General features: G+C 33.5%; 1 protein-coding gene across 6 annotated transcripts in view; it reads left to right on the plus strand.

Moving 5' to 3' along the window:
* The window catches only part of LOC145293843 (uncharacterized), a 682,379-nt gene that overhangs the window by 548,648 nt on the left and 112,128 nt on the right, over positions 1-21,603 (plus strand). For 3 of the 6 annotated variants that reach the window (XM_080140516.1, XM_080140517.1, XM_080140518.1), the window contains 2 exons: positions 10,495-10,888; positions 12,011-12,049. In XM_080140516.1, the coding sequence (XP_079996642.1) occupies positions 10,587-10,888; positions 12,011-12,049 (341 nt within the window). In that variant the 5' untranslated portion in view covers positions 10,495-10,586. The remainder of the gene's footprint in view (positions 1-10,494; positions 10,889-12,010; positions 12,050-21,603) is intronic. The other 3 variants (XM_080140519.1, XM_080140520.1, XM_080140521.1) reach the window with 1 other exon arrangement.

The following is a 21,603-nucleotide window of genomic DNA, read 5'->3' on the forward strand; positions in this document are numbered from 1 at the left end:
GTTTTATATTCTGCCGGCCTTTTTTAACAATTTTTTTAATTTGATTGCCAGATTCTTCTTCTTCTTCTTCTTCTTCTTCTACCTTTTCACTTAGTAGTCTATATTCTTCAATTTCGCCTCCCTTTCTTTATGTTGCTGCTTTGACTTCATCATTGCTTTCTTCTTTTCTTTTTCTTTTTTTTCTAATTCTTCATTGATTTTAATATACAAATCATACCGCTGAACACTTATGTCCCTTCTATAGGAAGGAAACGTATACATATACTCCCACACTCCAACCCAAACTTCTGTCAGTTATGTTCTTACGAGGCCTATCTATCATTACGGACCATGAATTCGTATTTTCCCTCCTGATAACTTAATGAAAAAAAGACGTGAGTCTCGTTTTAGGAATTCGACCGTGAAAATACTTGCACTTGTTTTTCTCTACGAACGGAATTCTCGCGAGCCTGCCTGCGTTTCTTTAGTCAAACATAGCGGTTGTTGATTGGCTCTAAAAGGAAAGAAAATGGGATGTGTACGCATGCGTGAGCACAGACATATGAGAGAGTTAGTCGGGCGTAAAGTGAACTCACGTTTAGACACAAAATAAAGCAACACTTGATAACAAATAATAAAAAAACAAAGACTTTCAGAAATGTTTAAATACAAACATATGGGTGGGTGTTATAACGTATGATCCACCCGCAGTGTCAATCAATTTTGTTGTTAACTCTCTACGATACCCATCAATTATTTTTAATTTAATGACTATATATATATATATATATATATATATATATATATATATATATATATATATATATATATACTAGTAGAATATCTGTACCAGGACGGATATGAGAAATAATATATAATAAATCATATAGCATTATGACGTTTCTGAATTTTTTAGATGAGGATTGGTTATTCGTATTATTTAGATTCATCGGACTACTGTTCTCATCTTGAGTGTGATTTTCACAACGTTTCGGTCGATGTAACCTCCGGCATTCTTCAGGTGTATCGTGTCGAACTCGGTAATGTTTCTCTCGAACTCAGGAATGTTTCTGTCGAACTCGGGAATTTGGACGGAATTCCGAGCAGAACCCTTTATTTACTTCATGCTCTTATTCCGTCAGCCATTACTGGATAGAGATCCTAAGTAATTCGCAATTGTATTTTTCGGTTGCCCACACTGAGGATTGAACCTTAAATCTTTAGGAGCATATAACTTCTTTTAATTGATTTTTCAAGTACTTTAACCACTGCGTCACGGATCCTAAGTGAAGTAAATAAAAGGTTCTGCTCGAAATTCCGTATAAATTCTCGAGTTCGACAGAAGCATTCCTGAGTTCGATAAGATAAACCTGAAGAATGTTGGAGGTTACATCGACCGAAACGTTGTGAAAATCACACTCAAGATGAGAACAGTAGTCCTAAGAATCCAAATAATACGAATATAGCATTAGTTTTAATTTGACTCATTATGAGGTATGATATGATTTCGGTGGCAAAGGTCTAAATGTTATTGTTCGTAAAAAGATAGTGTGTCCATTTTACATCCCCTGTTTCTTAGAATATACGTCAATATGATGGATAGTTTATGATTTAATAAAACACGTTTTATCTGAAATTTTATAAAACACGATTGTATGAGTTTTCTGATCCCTTAAAAAAAGCATTGCTAAATATAACACGAATTAGTGTATTAATGTTTACTCTTTGTTTTATGTTTTCTTTTTTTAATAATTTTATCTTGTGGCCTTCGTTCTGGAAAAAATAAAATCGATTTCCTACCTTATTTTAGAAATAAAAAAGTAAAAAAAAAATCAATGTGACGTTATGGTCAGGAAATGGTTTATTATTGAACAACACATGCTTCACTTCAAATAATTTACAGGCTGCCTCTCTAGGTGTGTGTATTGTTTCTCGATACTGAATGAGACCTAATACGTAGATATACCAGAGAGCGAGACAGGGACAAACAAGAGAGGGAGAAAGACATACAAACGTATGGGAGAGAAGAAAGAGATAGTATGAAACAGGAGAGAGAGAGAGAGATGTGCATTTGAGAGAGAAGTCGGTATATTTGCGTGCAAGAACAGGAATCCTGAAAGAAGTGGTTCGTTTTTGAGGTAGAAAGAATCTTTCTATATGTAAACGTTGTAAAGTTCTAAAGAAAGTATAAAACCTAATTAATTCATGTCAAAATACGAGGCAAATGATTTCTGATTGAATCAAATATTTCAGAATTAAATGCACAACTTATCAGAGCGTGGTATTTCACGTGACATAAAACACCTTACGACCGTTAGGATGGAATATAGGTGTAATATCTGTTCTGTTTTCGCTTAAGGTTAAATCTATTTAGACTGAAGTATTTTTTAAATGTTTGTATCAATCCAGTATACCCTCTTTAGAGAGAGCTGGATTTTCTCTGCATTAAAAACCAACTTTGCTTCTAACGCGTAGTAGATAGAGACATTATACTAAATTGTCTCGAATTTGATGATAGCATATGGTTCTTTTGTGAAAATACTACTTTTACATGACAAATCTGGCTATCTAATTTTTTTTTTTGTGTGTGTGAAAATAAAACATTTTTTTCAGCGCTAACTTCTATAAATTTAACCGTTTCTCAAATACTGATTTATTATTTCCACTTATGGAAAATTTTGCCGAATAATCATCATTCCGACTTCACTTTCACTATTGTATAAATGTCTGCATTTTTGTTGTTGTCGTTTTTTTTGTTTTGCTTTTTTACGATATTTGTCATCGGTGATATTGCTTTTCAGAAGCCACGACATACATCACAGTACTCTTAATAAACATTGTTTTCGGTCGATCTCTCTTTATACAGTTTTGTTTAGAGCTTCTTTAACGCAATTTCTACTGCGGTATCTTCACTATCTTATTGCAGGTTTCATGAGCTTTAAACGTTCTCTATAGTTTTACTCCAATTTCCCTGCTTTGTTGTTTTTTTGTGGAGTTTCTCATTTGATATTTAATTTGAGCCGCTTGAAGTTAGGTTATCGCATACTGTAGTAGCCTATTTTACAACCTATCGATCTTGTCAATAAATCTTTAGTTTACCGTCAACATTTCAGAGTTTTAAAAGAATATATTACTCATATACACGTCGAAAGTTTTTTGCCAATAGTTGTCAATGCAAAGATATTTTTTACTTCTTAACTGTTTTTTCGTGTAAAATAAACTTCCTAGTAAGTTACATGTTTTCTAATCCGGAGTGGTGTCTTTCACAAGTGGTTGTTCGTATTTCACTAACCAACATAGCGTAAAACATCAGATCTGGGCCATACTAAAACAGACGTTTCGGCCAGTTACATAAACTGCTGGAATATGTGAAAACGTTTAACCAACGAAACCGCAACACCAGACAATTAGCAAGCATGAAAGAAATCTATTTTGATAGGATTTTTAAGTTAAATTCAAATTTTCTATTTATTTTGTTTATTAAATTGTTAGGTTAAAGTACAGAATATTTAACAAAACCCCTTCTACCTTGTTAAGAATGGCTTTCTAAATAATAACGGTATTATTTAAGCACGGTCCGTTAATTGGTAAAATACCAAGAAATCATTAAAATAAAATTTTGCAACGTGCAGGGTGGTGTAGTAGTATGGGATTTATGAGGTTTTGGAATTGTTTATTTATCTGTTTAGATAATGTTTTTTCTTCGAGTCATGAATTCGAACAATTGCTCGAATAATGTTCTTCAATATTATTCCATATCATTCATTATTAAGTGCATACTTGACATTATCAGCAGCGTTTTAATGATATAAAGATAACAACTTGGAATTCCTTTCAATATCATTTTCAAAGATATGTTCCATATACAATTTTTCAAGTATTTTATTTTTTAATGGAGTGCACAGATTCAGGGGTGCAGAATCCAAGCCAAATAAGATTGGCTGCTATTCTAGATAAAAAAAAATATAAAGTTGAACATCCCTGTGTAGCAGCAAGTCGTCGGAGCATGTTTACCAGAAAGAACAGTTGGAAATAAGTCATGCACTATCCATTATGTACTATGAAATTCGTACAGCTACGTACCTGGAAAACGGGGCTGTTAAGCCTGACACAGTGATATGGGACAAGAGGAAAAAAGTATCAACCCTTGTTGAAGTAAGTGTCCCTAATGATGCTGACCTTAATAGAACTTAAAGATAGCGAAATACCAAGACCATATGAACGATATGAAAAGAAACTGGAATCTTCTGAAGATCTCGTCATTCAGAGCAAACAGACTCATGAAATAGAATTTCAAAAACTATATGTTAAATATACCCGGTTAACCAAGTACAAGAGAAATTTAAAAAAAACAATTACACTCGAAGGAACGATTCGAATCCTAAAAAGATCTCTCGGTTGGAGTGATTGAAATTGTGGGTGATATAGTATGATACCGCATCCCTATAAAAAAACAAAATGATTAGAAAATTAAAATAAAGAGAAAACGACCAAGAGGTAATGTTGAACTTAAAGGTAAGATTTGGGAAAGAGATTCCGGCTCGAATATAGTTTGAAGTATGCATTTATTTTACGTCAGATTTCCCGCCATTATTTGCTAAGTCTATACAACATGGTCAGAAAATATTCGACGAACCTGATGAGCATTTGTTCAGAGGTAATTGCTATGGTGTGATTTTATTAATGCACTAAGCAAGTTCAAAAGCCGCATGAGGGCAAAAGTGAATAGGATTAAATGACTGTCAGTTAAGTGATGAAGAATTTTATGAGATGTAACATGATTACTTGAATGGAATAACTTCGAATATTTCTTGGCGCGGTTTTTGACGTGAATTCGTTCATATGAAATTTGAAACAGCCCTGTTACAACCTGTATACAAGCAGTCCCTGTGATAATGTGTTCCGCGATAATTTCTTGTGCAGAAACTCTGTTCGTGGATATACCGCTTGTCACTAAAAACACGGAATCAGAAAAGAAAATATGTTTCGGTCGTGGTAGCAAAATATATTTTTACCATAAATGTTCTACAAAGAGGAACCATATATTGGAGCTCGCTCGAGCAATTCCATGGCATGGAAAGAGACTAGTCATATATCTTCTCTAGCGGTAGTTGCTACCATATGACCTCAGGGCAGATGATTTTAATTAAACGTATAAATGTATATTTACCCATGCGTAGAAGTGTATATTAAGTCGATTTACGCCTGATAAGTTCCAATATTTTTTTCATTTTGGCCTGTCACCAGTTATGTCTTCTGGATAATAAACAAAATCGAATTTCTTATACGGGCCCGAATTTTCTAGATATAAAGTTTCAAGTCTGTAGACTCAGAATTGAAAGAGTAGTTCAGTAAAGATCGTTCAACATACACACAAAAGCAAGGTTACACACGCACACGAACGCACACGCACGCACACGCACGCACACGCACGCACACACAAGCGCGCGCACACACACACAAATATATGTAAGTGTGTGTGTGTGTGTGTGTCTTTGTGTGTCATAATCACGTTGACACTCTAGTTCTCTTTAGATCGCTGAAGGTAAGCAACGATCATCCTGATAGGTGACTATTTGGGAAATAGGAGCGCGTTTAAAGACAACTGGGGGGATACGTCTTCAGTCTTCGTTAAGAGATGCATCAAGAAGATATAAACATCTGATATGAAACTTGATTCTACTTTCTGTTCTGTCCGTGGTGTTCAGTTGAACCGATTGATATTAGCAGTTGTATCAAAAAGTGTGGATGGGTTTACATAAGCATTCACCAATATAAACAATTTACCAGCATGGACTTCGGACAATAGTTGTACGAACTTCATCCTCTACATCGAATCCGTGTATATATATATATATATATATATATATATATATATATATATATATATATATATAGCCTTTGAGACTTTACACGACCGGTCGCCACGGTCGATTGAAAATTTGGGGGGCGACTAAAAGTCGTAAATCACTCGCCCGCCAGTCGATAAAATTTTCTTTAAATAAAGAAACGAAAAAAAAAATCATTTATTTTACGACCCTCAAATATGCGCTGACTTAGAATGACCTATTTCTCATCATTTGTGAATTCTTTCATCTCTAGCTGTGAGACCGTTGGAATATCGTATTGAAAAAAGAGTGGTCACGCTAAAGATCAACAGGAGGTCAAATTTATTCGGCGTGTAGTCAAAATGTTGCCTTCTCTGATTTTGAAATTCATTTGGAAAAAATTAATCGACGCTACAACTACATACACTTCATGCTTACAAAAGTAAAGACGAACATTTGAAAGAGGAAAAAACATCGTTTCGTCAAGCACGCACCGAAAATTAAATTATAGAAAACGTAAGTAATCAGTTTTCGCTTCAGTTTTGTTTCTTCGTAAACAAACATTATTTATTCTAGGGACGATAGAAATGTATCAGGATATAAACAAATCTGACCATGAATTATAAAAATGTAAACACATAAAAATATCAAGACGGCTGATTATTAGTAACGTGTTATACATGATATAATATTTCGACTTGCCTTGTAAGAAATAAAAATATAGAATAAATGTATAAAAGACCTTTATTGTTTCATTAGCAAAGCTATTTAATTACTAGGTTAATCTATATAAATTTCGCTGAAATGTTCAATGCTATATGTCCACTTTTATTATGATCTCGCTTCGAGTTTTGTTCAGTAATTATTGTAACTATTTCTGATTCTTTTGAGCTGCTGGGGTGATTGTGTGTTTCAAAATATTTTCAATTAGAGACTTCATATTGAAATGTTTTAATGAAAAAATGAATCTCTAATATTTGTTTTGTATTTTAAAATATATTTCTTTCGAGGGTGTGATTTTACATTATGTTTTCTTTGTGTATAAAGTTAGATATATTCGTTTTCTAACGGTACCAATAAACACAGTCTTGAATTATTTATATTTCAATTGTAATTTTGATACTACGTATCAGCATCCGAAGAAATGATTCTTATTTCTATGGAACAATAATATGAATGATGCTATATAAAGAAACTGGTGTTATATTTTAACATTTTGTTGAATATTTACTGAAATGTTTGTAGCAATAAAATAGTTGATTTACAAGAGTTAAACACATATTTTCTTGTTAGATTATACACACGGTAATTTCTTGAATTGTTGTAAAATTATTTACTATTATTGACTGAAACAAAGACATAGTCGGACGAGTAAAAATATTTGGGGGGGAGTAAATTTTCCCTCACACTGGACCGGCGGTCGAGTGATTTTTTTTTCAAATCTCAAAGGCTGTACATATATATATATATATATATATATATATATATATATATATATATATATATATATATATATATATATATATATAGGAATCATTACTGCAGGAAGTTATGATTACCGCAAAGAAACTATCACTTTCTCTATTAGCAAGGAAAAAAACAAGGGCCGCCGTCAATAACTACGATTTTCAGATGAAATTAAACATTTATAAATGCATAAATGTTATACAAAAACGATATATACATACATATATATATAGAGAGAGAGAGAGAGAGACAGAGACAGAGAGAGAGACAGAGACAGAGAGAGAGACACAGAGAGAGAAATAAAAATGAACAAACCGAGTTATGTGTTCATCAACGTTTCGACTTTATTTCGAGATTTACCGGAAAGTCTCGAAATAAAAACGAAACGTTGATGAACACATAACTCTGTTTGTTCCTTTTTATTTCTCTATTTTGTCGGAATACTATTTCCATTATTCTCCTCATATATATATATATATATATATATATATATATATATATATATATATATATATATATATACTAGCAGGCAGTCCGGCATTGCCCGGTAGTAAAATACGCTTTAATATGATTTTTTTATTAATGCAGTAATTGTATTTATTATATTATATAGGACTCAATATGTAGTAATTATTGAGAACCCAAATATGAAGTTTTGCATAGATTCGAATACACTATATATTCATTTTCATGTTTGTAAACTAAAAACTGACAGAGCAGTTTGGTAGGCTAAATTTTTAAACAAATTTATATACGCATACATAAATATATATAGAAAGAGATTTGTGTTTACTATGAACTTTTTACGCAAATATTACGCAAGTATAACTCATGTAGAATATCTGCATGAATATAATTACACGTTGACTAAAGATGATCATCCCATAAAAAAACGAAAAAAAACTAATAACGAATGAACTAAAATGAAGGTTTTAAAGAATATTCAAATATACTAGATCTTTTGCAGATTAATGCAATTCCACGACCCATATATAACAAAGTTGTATTTTCTTTTTAAATCAATAGAAAATAGAGTTTTTAATATGAATATCAATACATATATATATATATAATGGTGTGTGTGTGTGTGTTACGTTATACTGTAGTTCTTTAGTTTTAACCGTGTCGTCTATTTAATTTGCTAAATAGAGTTTCAAGTTCTTGACGAATGTATATAAGACAATTAGTTTTTTCACAAAAAACACTTGGCTTTACTTTATAAAAAGGAATGGCACTTTATTTTCTGTTCAATTCTTTCTCAATCTACTATGAAGTGAGAGAGAGAGAGAGAGAGAGTGAGTGAGAGATGGGGCGTGGTGGAGGGTTGTGGGTGACACAAAATGGCAACTGGTCGTCTCGGTCCCCGTCTTCTCTCTAACTCTTCTCCTTGGTTGGCATTTGTTTTTATTCACAAAAAAACATTTTAGATAGGAATTTCATTTTTCCATGCCGCATTCCACTGGCCCTTATTAAATTCGTCCAAGGTCAAATTTCAATATGTTTTCAAAATTTGTCAATTGAAGAATGTTGATTTCAAATTTTCTGCACTCTTCTTTCAATTGTTATGACTTTTGATGACATTTCTTAGTTTGAAGATTTCCACAATATTTGCGTGTGTGCATCCAGCTCCATATGCGTGTGTGCACACCCAGCAAAAATTCCGGCGTTGCCCAGAATACTATTCAACATCTAATATTTATACATATATATATATATATATATAAATTCGGTTTTCTTTTGTGTGTATCGATATTCATATTAAAAACCCTCTTTTCTATTGATTTAAAAAGACAATACAATTTTCTTATATCTTGGTTGTGGAATTGTATTCACTAGCAAAAGATAAAGCTAATTTGCATATTCTTTTAAACATTCATTTTAATTAATTCCCTATTAGTTGCTTCGGTTTTTTAATGCGATAATCATCTTTACTTAACTATTACCTGTAATTATATCCATGCAGTTATTCTACATGATTTATACTTGCATAATATTTTCGAAAAAAGTTTATAGCAAACACAAAATTGTTTCCATATATATTTATGTATACGTATATATTTTTGTTAAACAAATATATATATATATATATATATATATATAAGTGAACGTGTCTGTGTATCTATTTCTGTGTTTGTCAGTGTGTGTGCATTTCCCTACGCAATAAATCTGTTAATTTTTAGTCTACAGACTCGAAATTTGATATACAGGGTACTGAGATTTGGGAAAATCTATGTGATCGGTTTTCGGCCAGTAATTTGGCTGTTAAGGGCTCAAAGTTCAACGATTCGCCCGTTGAGAACTCTACTAAACTCCTCCGACAATTTTGGGTTTAAACACTTGAAATTTTAGATATAGGTTCCTTGGACATGGATCTAACTTGATTTGAACCCAAAACAATAAATTTTAAGGGGTCATAATAGGGTCAAAGTTAAAAAAATAGACCGCTTTTTTTTGTTCAACATACACCTCCAAATACCCGGGAAATGCCGGGCACCCATGCTAGTATATCTATAAAAGTGAACGTGTCTGTGTATCTGTCTGTGTATTTCTCTCTGTGACTGTCTGTGTACATTTCCCTACGTAATAACTCTGGCATTTTTCAGTCTACAGACTCGAAATTTTATATACAGGGTACTGAGATTTGGGAAAATCTATGTGATTGGTTTTCGGCCAGAAATTTGGCTGTTAGGAGGTCAAAGTTCAACGATTTGATCTTTGAGAACTCTACCAAACTCCGACAATTTTGGGTCTAAACACTTGAAATTTTAGATATAGGTTCCTTAGACCTGGATCTAACTTAATAACTTGATTAGAGCCCTAAACAATAAATGTTAAGGGGTCATAATAAGGGTCAAAGTTTAAAAAGTTGACCTCTTTTTTTGTTTTTGTTTTTTTGTTTGTTTGTTGTTGTTTTTTGCTCAGCATACACCTCACACCCGGGCAACGCCGGGCGCCCATGCTAGTATATATATATATATATATAATTTGAGATATCTCTCCGATAAAACTAGTTCTCATATTAAGTAAAGTTAGTCTCATTTAAAATATATATTTTATGGATAACTATGCAACAAAGCCATTGCTAATTAAAAATCTTGTAAACAAATATATTTATAGACTTTCACAAAAATTCCGACTTACAATTTTAATGTCATTTTTTTCATTAAAATTAAATTAAATTATTTTTAATGCTCTTTATATATACTTCCTTCTTTTGCAGGTGAATCCTGACTTGCATACGTTGCCGAAGCCAAGCTACATGATATCCCCCTCATCACACTGACGGTTAAATGACTTTAGAAGCTGTTCTTAATGGGTTTTCGCGATGACTTGCAGTTTTGGCAAACGTTCCCGTGCCCACCGCCCTGGAACAAGGACCTCTTCTTCCAGGTCAACTGGACACACTGCCTCGGTGTCCACACGGGCTGCGAAGTGCAGCATGCCGTGGCCAAGCGATGTGACATTACCGTCAACGATGTGCACGAATGCAATGAAATCCACCTGGCCGGAGCCACCAAATCACTAGAGGCCTGCAACCGAGAATGTCGGCTAATTATTGGCTTCGTAGTCGTCATCGTCGTCGCCGTTGTCGGCGCTTCCTATTTTGTTTGCAAGTAAGTCTATTCACTGTTATTTACGATTTTATCATTGATAAAAATAGGGTCATCTATTTTCTTTCCAAGCGAGTAGTCGCCATTTTTTCCTTGTTCAGAATAGCGCGCCAAAGAATTTCAGTAGTTTCTGAGATTCCCGAGACTTGACGCAGGTGCTCGAATGCTTGGCGAATAGACTAAACATTATTTAACGATTAATTGATTTTACGAAAACTGTGTAATTTTTCTTGATTGCTTAGAAAATAACAACGTCTTGAATTGTTATAATGTAATTGTTGTTATTTAAGTTACTGGGGTTTCTTCGTAACTTTTTAAACCATTTATTATCATTTATTATAATATATTTATTTTTATTTTATTATTATTATTATTATTGTTATCGTTATTATTATTATTATTATTATTATTATTATTATTATTATTATTATTATTATTCACACGAATAATCGCCATTTTCTTTATACAGAATAGTACGCCAAAGATTTTCAATAGTTTCGGAGATTCCTGAGACTTGATGTAGATACTCGAACAATCATTTTAAAATAAATAATTCTCTTGGCGAAAATTATGTATTTTTTCGCTATTGGCAGAGAGGACAATGTTTATAATTTTCTTTAGTTTAATGCTTTTACGTTATTGTGTTTTCTGAGTAATTTTTCTGCTGTATTTATTATTATTTCGGTTTTGTCTTGCGAGAGAAGGAATCTCTCGTAGAAACTAGCACGAGTAACATGGAAAGGAACTTCCACTGCACGTTCTCCGGTTGTCTATTTCATGGGTAAAATAGTGCGCTCGGGGTTTATTTAACATCGTTTCTAACAATATTCGAAAATGGATCGGAGAAAACATTGCTAGGATGCGTATATTCAAATGAATGCTTTTTTTTTTTATAAAAGTGTTTTTGTGTAGGGAAACTGTAAATGACAACAGATTTCAATTTCTATTGGCTAATTTATCGTCTATAACGACCACGTTCTGAATTTGTCTTAAAACCTCGGGAATCTCCATTAAATCCACCGTGCGCCGTTCTACACAAGTACCCTATTTACAAGGATCTTTTACATTTTCTCTTGGACTATTTCCTTCAGGAACGTTGATATTTATATTTCTACTACGTTTCAGCCGCTGTGCCCTCCGGCCTGTTTCAGGTGTATTGGTCAGGTACGGTGATGTTTCCCCTATTTAAATATGATTGTTGTTGAATTATTTGTGTACCTTGATGTTTTTTACGTAATTAAATCCGGTTGGTTAGTTATTTATACCTTCTTTTTGTCTTAACTAACAAACACTCATACGTCACGTGACATTAGCAATCTTAGAAACTTTTGCATTTAAATGTTGTTCTTCTTTGTTACCTGTTTATTCACCGGTTTCCATGCGTCGGAATTTTCAACAGGAAAATATTTATTATAAACTAGTGTACTATGTGAATGCTTTGAACACATGCCAACGGCTTTTTCTACGCATAGCCGATTTACGACACTGAATGAATGTAAAATCAACAATACCATACGATTGATACAGATCATCTCTATCATAAAGGATTTCTCCCCCACTGGCCTAGTTGATTGGTTGGTTTGGTTTTAAGGCATATCAACCCTTTTCGGGTTATTTAATTCCGAATCCAAAGATTTTGAAGAAAAATGTTTTTAATAGAATATATTTGTTGTTTTCACGTCGGTTTCTATTTAATCCATAGTTGGGACCCTAACAGGTACTACCACTCCGGGTCAGAGTGGACCCTGGAGCAATGGTAATTAAAAGGTGGCTCCACACTCCCCAAAGCCCACAAGCTGGGGCCTCACCACTGGATATAGTTTAAGGTCATATCCAGGACCCCCATTGAGGGACTTTTATCCTCTGCAGGGGGGCAGTCGGCGTATTCTAATGCCCCACCGACAGGGCCATCCACTGGCCTAGAACAGACAAGGTGAAGTGTGATCTTGACCCGAAGGCCACACAGACTGAAATGTTTAAATGAACTTTGCATATCAATTAGCACAAAATAATTACATAATTGTATATTACTTCATCTTGTCGGTGTTTCTCGCTGACACAAATAACAAACATTCATAAAACGCTTGATTCTTAAAAAGAAAGTAAAAACATAATAAAATGTAAGCTACATAAAGAAGAAAACTTTCCAGCTATGTGACAAACAAAAATCGAGGTGCAATATATAATTCTTATCTAATACGTTCTTTCTGGGACTGGATTTTAATATCTTTTAAATGTGCCGATCTATTAAGTATATCCATTTATCTATATATATATAAAAGATCTAACTTACTTAACCGATAAGCTATTGAGCTTATATGTTTCGTTTTGTAATAGTTCGAATAGAAATCTCAACCCTCGCATCCATTATTTTGACCATCAGTTTTCACATTCCATTAGCGATGTTTCTGGCAAATAGGAGAAGAATTACTGTTTTCTAGGTCGGCAAATATTCATTAAATACCTATCGTTGCTTTTTTTTTAACATTTTTTTCAGCTCCTTCCACAAATGGCTTCATGCTTTGTCTGAGGTTCGAGCCAATGCAATCAGCGATATTTTAATAACTGATATAAAAGCACTACACCCGCGCGTGCACGAGCGTGTGTGTGTGTGTGTGTGTGTGTGTGTGTAGTGCTTTTATATCAGTTATTAAAATGTGTGTGTGTGTGTCTATAGTAACTATTATATGAGTTATTAAAATATCAAATATAAGCTCAATAGGCTTTTATGTCTCATTAAGATATAACTAAAATTAACACATTTAAGTTTTTTTAATATATATATATATATATATTGTATTTTGTGTACAAAAAGATGTTATATGAGATAAGTCATTGGTACCGTCGGTTTACATCCCGATAATTAGGTACCAATGAATTATCTCATCTAACAACTTTCTGTACACAAAATACAAAATATAAATACGCTCTTATTTTTCGGATTTTCCTTTTAATTGAGCACTCTGCTGGATTTCTTTAAGAAAAAAACTAATCATATATATATATATATATATATATATATATAAAATAAAAATTACAATTAAATTTACCAAAATGATCCAAGATGGTAAAATTAAAGTATAATATAAATATTAAAGAATTAATATTTATAAAGTTATCTCAGCCAGATGTAAAACTCGATAAACCCAAATAGGAGATAGAGCTTATAATACGAGCAAACAGTTAATAAAACATGTTAAAAAAACACTTTGAAAAAGAGTTAAAAACATATTTAATCTGATAAGTGGATAGTCCTTAATTCACAGATTAAGGGCAATCCACTTATCAAATGCTTCCTTTTCAGATTAAATATGTTTTTAACTCTTTTTCAAAGTGTTTTTTAACATGTTTTATTAACTGTTTGCTCGTATATATATATATATATATATATATATATATATATATATATTGTTCCTTTTCATGGTATATTTTTGGTTTGCTTTTTTTGACAAAGAGGTTTACCTCTCGAAATTATCAAAGGCATATTACTATCGCAGTTATATTAAACAGAGAGTCGATAATCACTGATTTATATGTGAAAATTTCTACAAAATAAATAGATATACGAAGATGGATCATCTAAATAAAACGTTCGTTTGTATATCTTTTTTGTTCATACGTTATTTCACTTCTTCATCACGGTCTTCTGCATTACTAGCATCCTTCTTATACTTTTATACCCATGCGACATACAGTCTTGATTACATGCTATCAGAAAGGCGATATAATCGCTGAGCTAGAAATGTGAGGATGGTTAAAAATTGCCTGTGTTTATTGTTTAAAATATATCCCAGAACACAATTCGACATTTTACGAATGTCTATCAATTCGTAACCGGAAGTTGCCAAGCATTTATATGTATACTTTTTCATTATATTTTGTAAATTTTGTTTGTACGTGAGACAGATTCGACGAATCGAATGTCATATATTTACCAGGTTCGTCGAATAACAAGCAGCTGGTTGTGAGGATTAGTTATATATCAAAAGACCTATACTAAACCAATCGGAATTGATAATTCAGCTGATATAGCAAAGTTTGCAAGGCGTGGGAGCGATATTTTTATAAGACAAGTTGAGGATATACAATAAGAGATCGCAAGTACGCGAAAAGTGAAGCGACCGATTCAGTCTGCCGTTCCTCTTCAAAAAACTTAATACTCGTACTCTTTATATGGTCTTAAAATTAGACGTCGAAATTGTATATAATATAAGGAACTTCTTATATGTGCAAACACAGTCAAAAAAGAAAGACTGACTTTCATAAGGCTGTGTTTTTACTTTATTGATAGCTAGAGTTAAGGCTTAATAAAAAAAAAAATAAAACAAAGACTATTAAATATGCTTCTTACTTATAGTTACATACGAAATCGATGGTAAACTATACTAATTATATGAATAATATATTCTCATCACGATCACGAGGATCATTTAGAAAATGTATAAAACTAGCATATCGCTCGGCGTTGCCCGGGTGTTTGAAGGTGTATGTTGAGCAAAAAAAAGCGGTCAATTTTTAAAAAATTTGACCCCTATTATGACCCCTTAACATTTATTGTTTTGGGCTCTAATCAAGTTATTAAGTTAGATCCATGTTCAAGGAACCTATATTTAAAATTTCAAGTGTTTAGACCCAAAATTGTCGAAGGAGTTTAGTAAAGTTATCAAAGGTCAAATCGTTGAACTCTGACCCCCTTACCAGCCAAATTTCTGGCCGAAAACCGATCACATAGGTTTTACCAAATCTCAGTACCCTGTATATCAAATTTCAAGTCTATAGACTTAAAATTGACAGAGTTATTGCGTAGGGAAATGTACACACACACAGACACGTTCACTTATATATAGATTCAATTATGTTCGAATTTACTAGAATGCTGGCAAAGTCACCGAGTGCGTTGTGGACACATTAACTATATTAGTTTCGTTTATCTCACTTCAAAACATCAGTTTTTTTCAAGTTAAGCAATATTGACTCTTATTAGTACTTAGATTAGTGACCGATTAAGAATAACAACTGTTGTGAATTAAAAAGAATAATGTTAACAACATTACTTTATGTTTCAGAATTTTATAAATAAGGATTGATAACGTTTATTAGTTGAATTATTTAGAGTATTGTTCTCATTTTAGATGTCATCCTTCGTCCCGGCTGATGTAAATTCCGAACTTTCTTCGTTTTATCTTACTCGTAAATCTTTATATTGAAAACGAGGCTCATTACGAAACTGAACTTTTAATTTAATTCACGGTAGTAGATTGTTCTCGTTCCATCAGCTATAACCAGGCAGAAGTCTTAATAATTAACTGTATTCTTTGTATCGCCCATACAAAGAATTGAACCTTAAACTTCCATAAGACTGTTACTTAGAACTAATTATTACTTAGCTCTTTGTTTGTTGCGCCACAGTTCTACATAATGGAATCAATAATTTATCTAATACCCTTAAAGCTTGTAAGAATCTATTTCTCTTTTACTTTGCAATTTGTGAAGTAGCAGGGAAGACTGGACTCGCGAGAACTTGTAGTGTTGCATTTTCAGGTCCCGCTGCTCCTTTTACAGATTCACTCCTGATCACTTGATGCCAGGAGAGAACACGAAATACAACTAAGATTTTATTTCGTTCTATAGTTTATTCAGTTTCGCAACATTAGACGTGGATTAAGATGGCGATTTTACCTCGAGCGAGCCGTTGTTTCCTCTTCTTCAATCGTTATTTTAAACTCTTATTCTGTCCAAACAAGGAATATAGATATGGATGAATGAAAACATGGGAGGCGAGTTGGACAACAAAATGTTTGTTCTCATTGAATTTAAATTTCTTCATGTTGCTACAGACGAGGAAAAAGTAATCACGAAGAAAACTCCATAAGGAAATGCCCCAAACAATGGCATAATCAGAGTAGAAATTATTTCACGAAAAACACCCGTCTATCTGCAACCACTGTCAATAATTTTCCCCACTCTTTATCTGTGCCTAAATCGAAACGTAGATTCCATGAACAAAGCTTCTTTCTTAGAAGTGCACGCCTGTGGAACTCTCTTTCGTTTGCCTGTTTCCCACCTGACTACAACTTGGATGTCTTCAAGTCTAACATATACAAATTCCTGATAAACCGCCCCCTTAAGTAAGACACTTTATCAAATCTCTATTACTAACGACCACTACGATATTATCCCATTGATTACTGTACACGCAATAACCCTTATCTCCGAGTGGCTTCCTGGCCTTGATAAGCGGTGACTACCATGTAAAAAAAAAGCACTTATATTGAAGTTGCATAGCTGCTAATAAGGTGGTACGTCGGTATTTTTGTCAGTAAATCGTTTCTAAATAAGAACGTTTATTTACATTCTACAGTGATGCCAAACAGTTTTATCAAAATCTCTGACACATACACCCCAATCCTTAACTTTCGTATCAACTAATAGGACAACGTATCCCCAATAGACGCTTTATGTGCCGGTATTTCTGCTCCGCATATCCCAGTGTTACTGCTAGTTATATTGGTTTCTATCTGTCGTCGAACTTGAGTAATGATGCGCCCGTAGACAAGCAGGTTATGATCGCATACCTTGGGATCGTACTTCCCCAGAAACAAAAGCTGAATAATACAGTTAAATATAGAGTCGAATATAGCAACTAGCTGAAATGAAGAAAAATTTATTTAACGCAAACGCGCACTTGGTCGGAAGAAACACAACTCTGTTAATAGACACGGAAATATAGCTCGATGAAAAATATATGGTGATTTGTAATGAAGACAGTTATGAAGGTCATATGCAAAGGTCATCTGCAAAAGTAGTCTGCAGACGGAAATATACCTGTTGCTCAGTAAGCAATAAAATAAATGAATACCGCGTACAGAAGGGGCGAGGCTGCATTGACAGTAAAGGTGAAATCTCAAAATTAGTGTTTACAGGTGGATGCGCGGATGTTCAAAATGTTTATGCAAACTAATCTAAAATGATATAATACTGAGTCTGATCTCTATTGGGTTCGGAAGATTAACCCCCGTCAATTCCTATGCTTCACCCACTCATCTCTTATCCCACCCGTTCGTCGTAAAGGTGCAATAAAATATATTATTGCATTTTTAAATGTCAGTGTTGTTGTCATCCCTTAGACCACAATGATAATGTAACATTCTAATCTAATGTCCTTGTACCATTCTAAGGCAAGATTATCGAATAGAATGTCAATTATTTTAAGTAGCAGTTAAATGTCCATTGATCAGCTGGTAATTGAAATAGAATATCGCTTTTACCTTTTTTTTTTATTTAAACCACTTGAATAAAAGACACCTGCTCCGTTTTATCGAATGGAGAATATTTAGAAAAAAAAATGATGACAAGTGAAAGCAGACTGCGTTCTTCTTTATAGAAAAGGAGTTAAGGGTGGAGTAACATGGTTTAAAAATTCAATGGGGACGCGGCGCGTAGTCGGGTGACGTTAAAGGATGAAAAAGGATTTGGAATAGAGAATGAAGATGCTGAAACAAAATAGTATTGACGAAAGGCATTCGCGATAAGTAGAGATATATTAGGTTGATAAATTAATAATAGAGAAATTTATCAAAATAGATTTTATTTATATATATATATATAGAGAGAGAGATAGAGAGAGAGAGAGAGAGAGAGAAAGAGAAAGAGGCAGAGAGAAAGGGAGAGAAAGAAAGATAAAGAGAACGTTCCTTCAGTCTTTGACAGACTATGGATACCCATGAAGGGGTGAGTGCGCGTGAAATGTTTGTGGAAGGAGGTGCGCAATCTCCAACCACAACTCTCCTTTCCTCTCCTCTCCTCAGTCGACATTGTTAAATATCAGTGCAAGTGAAGTGTCTGTACAGGACGACTGGAAACAAATGCCGAGATAAGAGGAGAGCACACACAGTGCTTAAAATTCCCAAATTGTCACCCATCTGGTACTAACCAGCCTCAACATTGTTTAACTTCGGTGATCTGACGGGAAGCGATGTGTCAACGTAATTATGCCATGTATATATATATATATATATATATATATATATATATATATATATATATATATATATATATATATATATATATATATATAATGAACTTATGAATACTGCTTTTTTCTAGAGGTTATGATATCGTCTATGCATGTTTTTCTATTGTAAAATTTGCAATTTTCTAATTTATTCATGTGAGATTTACAATTAACATTAATCTTAATTATTATAAACTCTTTGAATCACAGAATTAACAATCTTGTAATATCGCATTTTATTTTCATATCACTTTCCCTAAACAATTCCAAAATCGTTATTTCGGTTATTTTGAGTCGACATGAAAAATTTATACAAATTTGAAAATAATTTGGAATAATTTTTTTAGATAAATTTCAAACGTGTACTTTGCAAAATTTTATATAGATAACATTTTAATATAAACATTTAATTTTAAAAAAACAGTCTATTTTATTGCGTTCCTGCATAATCCTGTTGGCATACCAGTTCTTGTAGTTAAGCGACGAAGCGGCTGATCATTATCAGGTGAGTCACCATTTGGGAATATATGGCGCTGTATATGAGATGGCGGTGACACCGTCTTACGAAAAAAAAAACTGCAGGAATTAACATCGTTCAGATCATCTCGCATGGCCGAGATACACGTACGACTGTAAACAACCATTTGTGAATATTATATTACCTAGAAATTTCCTTTTAGAAGAAAGTCAGTTGAACCTGCCAACATGTGTGCCGGACCAAAACAAAATACCATTAAGCTCTCACCCTTTCAGCATAACACCTGACATACTATATGCGCAATTTCCCTTCTCCGATGAATTCAATGATGCTGTTGAATGCGTGTAGCATTCGATGTATCGTTAAAAAAAACACTTAATGTACGTATTAAATATGATTGTTGCAGCAACACTAATTTCTCAAGACTGTACAGTGTATTTGACCTTGCTATTTTCTCATAGCCAGTAGGAGACGGGTTAATTCATAATTTTGCAAACTTAATTTAACCAGGATTCGAACCCGGCACGACAAGCCCATCATCTGTTACTCCACTGTTGAATCAATTTCAAATCAATTACTAATGAAGATTTTAGTTGTCGGAAGTAGCAAACGCTGTTACGTTTATATATTGTACGATCTTTTAATGCCCAATTCAGGTCGCATAATATAATATTCTAGCGGGGAGGGGGGCAGCTTTACCCGGGCGTAAAATACGCTTAAATATGATATTTTAATTTGTCCCTATTTCGTATATATTAATTAAGGAGTCGTGATTTCAAAAGTAAAAAAAAGAAAGTATTTGGGTGCCATCAACTAGAATCGAAACCGAAAGCAAAACTGTAGCATTCAAAGCTAGTGACGTTACCACTGTACCAACGTGACACGCATATGAACTGATTAAAATTAAAAATTAAAAATAAGCTAAGATGAATGTATAAAATGCGTAACGACCTTTTCAATTTTAACCTATTTTTGACCCCTTGAAAACTATTTTAACCGACTAAAGACACATAAAAGAACGTTACATAAAAAAATCCCATCATTTGAGGCCCCTAGTGCTGCTCTACGACTTTTAATTTCGGAGGAGAGAGAGTTTGAAAATTTGGAAACAGACAGACAGACATATAGCTTTTTATATATTGGATTTCTATTGTCATAAAACAATCCTCCTTATTGGGAGATTTGTAGCAAATATGTTTTGTTGTCATAAAACAATTCTCCTAAGCATTACCTTTACGTTTTGGGGTAGTGGAGTGTTCGTTTGTGAAGATAACATTCTGCTAGAAATTATCGCTCCATTTTGGAGTCGATGCAGTGTAGTATATTTTCGTTTGTCATGTAATATCATCCAATGTAATTTTACTTTGGTATCTGTGTTTTGGTCATAATATCATTCTCTCGGCGACTGACTTCTTTGTGTTTAGGAGGGAGAGGTCACATATTTTTTCTAGTATGTAATAGACATGAGTGTGGTATGGTTCTGTTAAGAAGTGTGCCATTGCTAATAGTCTAATGCTGGCCTAACAATGAATGCCACGGAGCTATACTGGCTATTTTGTGGGTCAGAATGTACCGTTTGAAGTGCACTGTTTTTCCTCTTACCTTCCGGCTTTGTGTCAAATCCTCTGGCATGAAGAAAGGAGTGGATGTCAAGACTAGATCCTCGCCTATTATAATCATACAATTCATATATAATTGTACATATTAAATCAATTTTTTGTAAATAAAATACAAGAGAATCGTTGTTGTTTATAAATATAACATTATTTTATTTTTACATATTTACATAGTTTCGTTTTGTACATGTTTACACCGTTTCCTATATACATCTTTGCATCGTTTCATATATATATTTCGAGTTAAAACTCCTACTTGTGAGACATCGGCTTGGGGTTATTAGCTGGTTGGATGACCGCGTCCCTTGTTGAGACGAAGTAGGTTCATTTCACAGTCGGATTTCGGCGCGGTTTGCTTGATCTGTGTTGGTTGATAGAAATTCGTGTGTGCAGGGCGTTTGCTCAGTTGGTAGAGTGCTTGCCTTGCATGCAAGAGGCTCGGGTTTCGAATCCTGAGTTCGGATGTGTCTAACTGATGAGCCCAAATGAGGGCGAAACTCGAGTCTTGGACGTTCGGTTCTTTGACTGTCATGGCTCTTATGGGCTGCGACGTTGTTTGGCTGTGGAATTTATTATATATGTATGTAAATATCTATATATATATATATAT

Source organism: Euprymna scolopes, chromosome 15 (genome assembly GCF_053919585.1).
Source record: "Euprymna scolopes isolate OS-2025 chromosome 15, ASM5391958v1, whole genome shotgun sequence".
Taxonomy (NCBI): Eukaryota; Metazoa; Mollusca; class Cephalopoda; order Sepiida; family Sepiolidae; genus Euprymna; species Euprymna scolopes.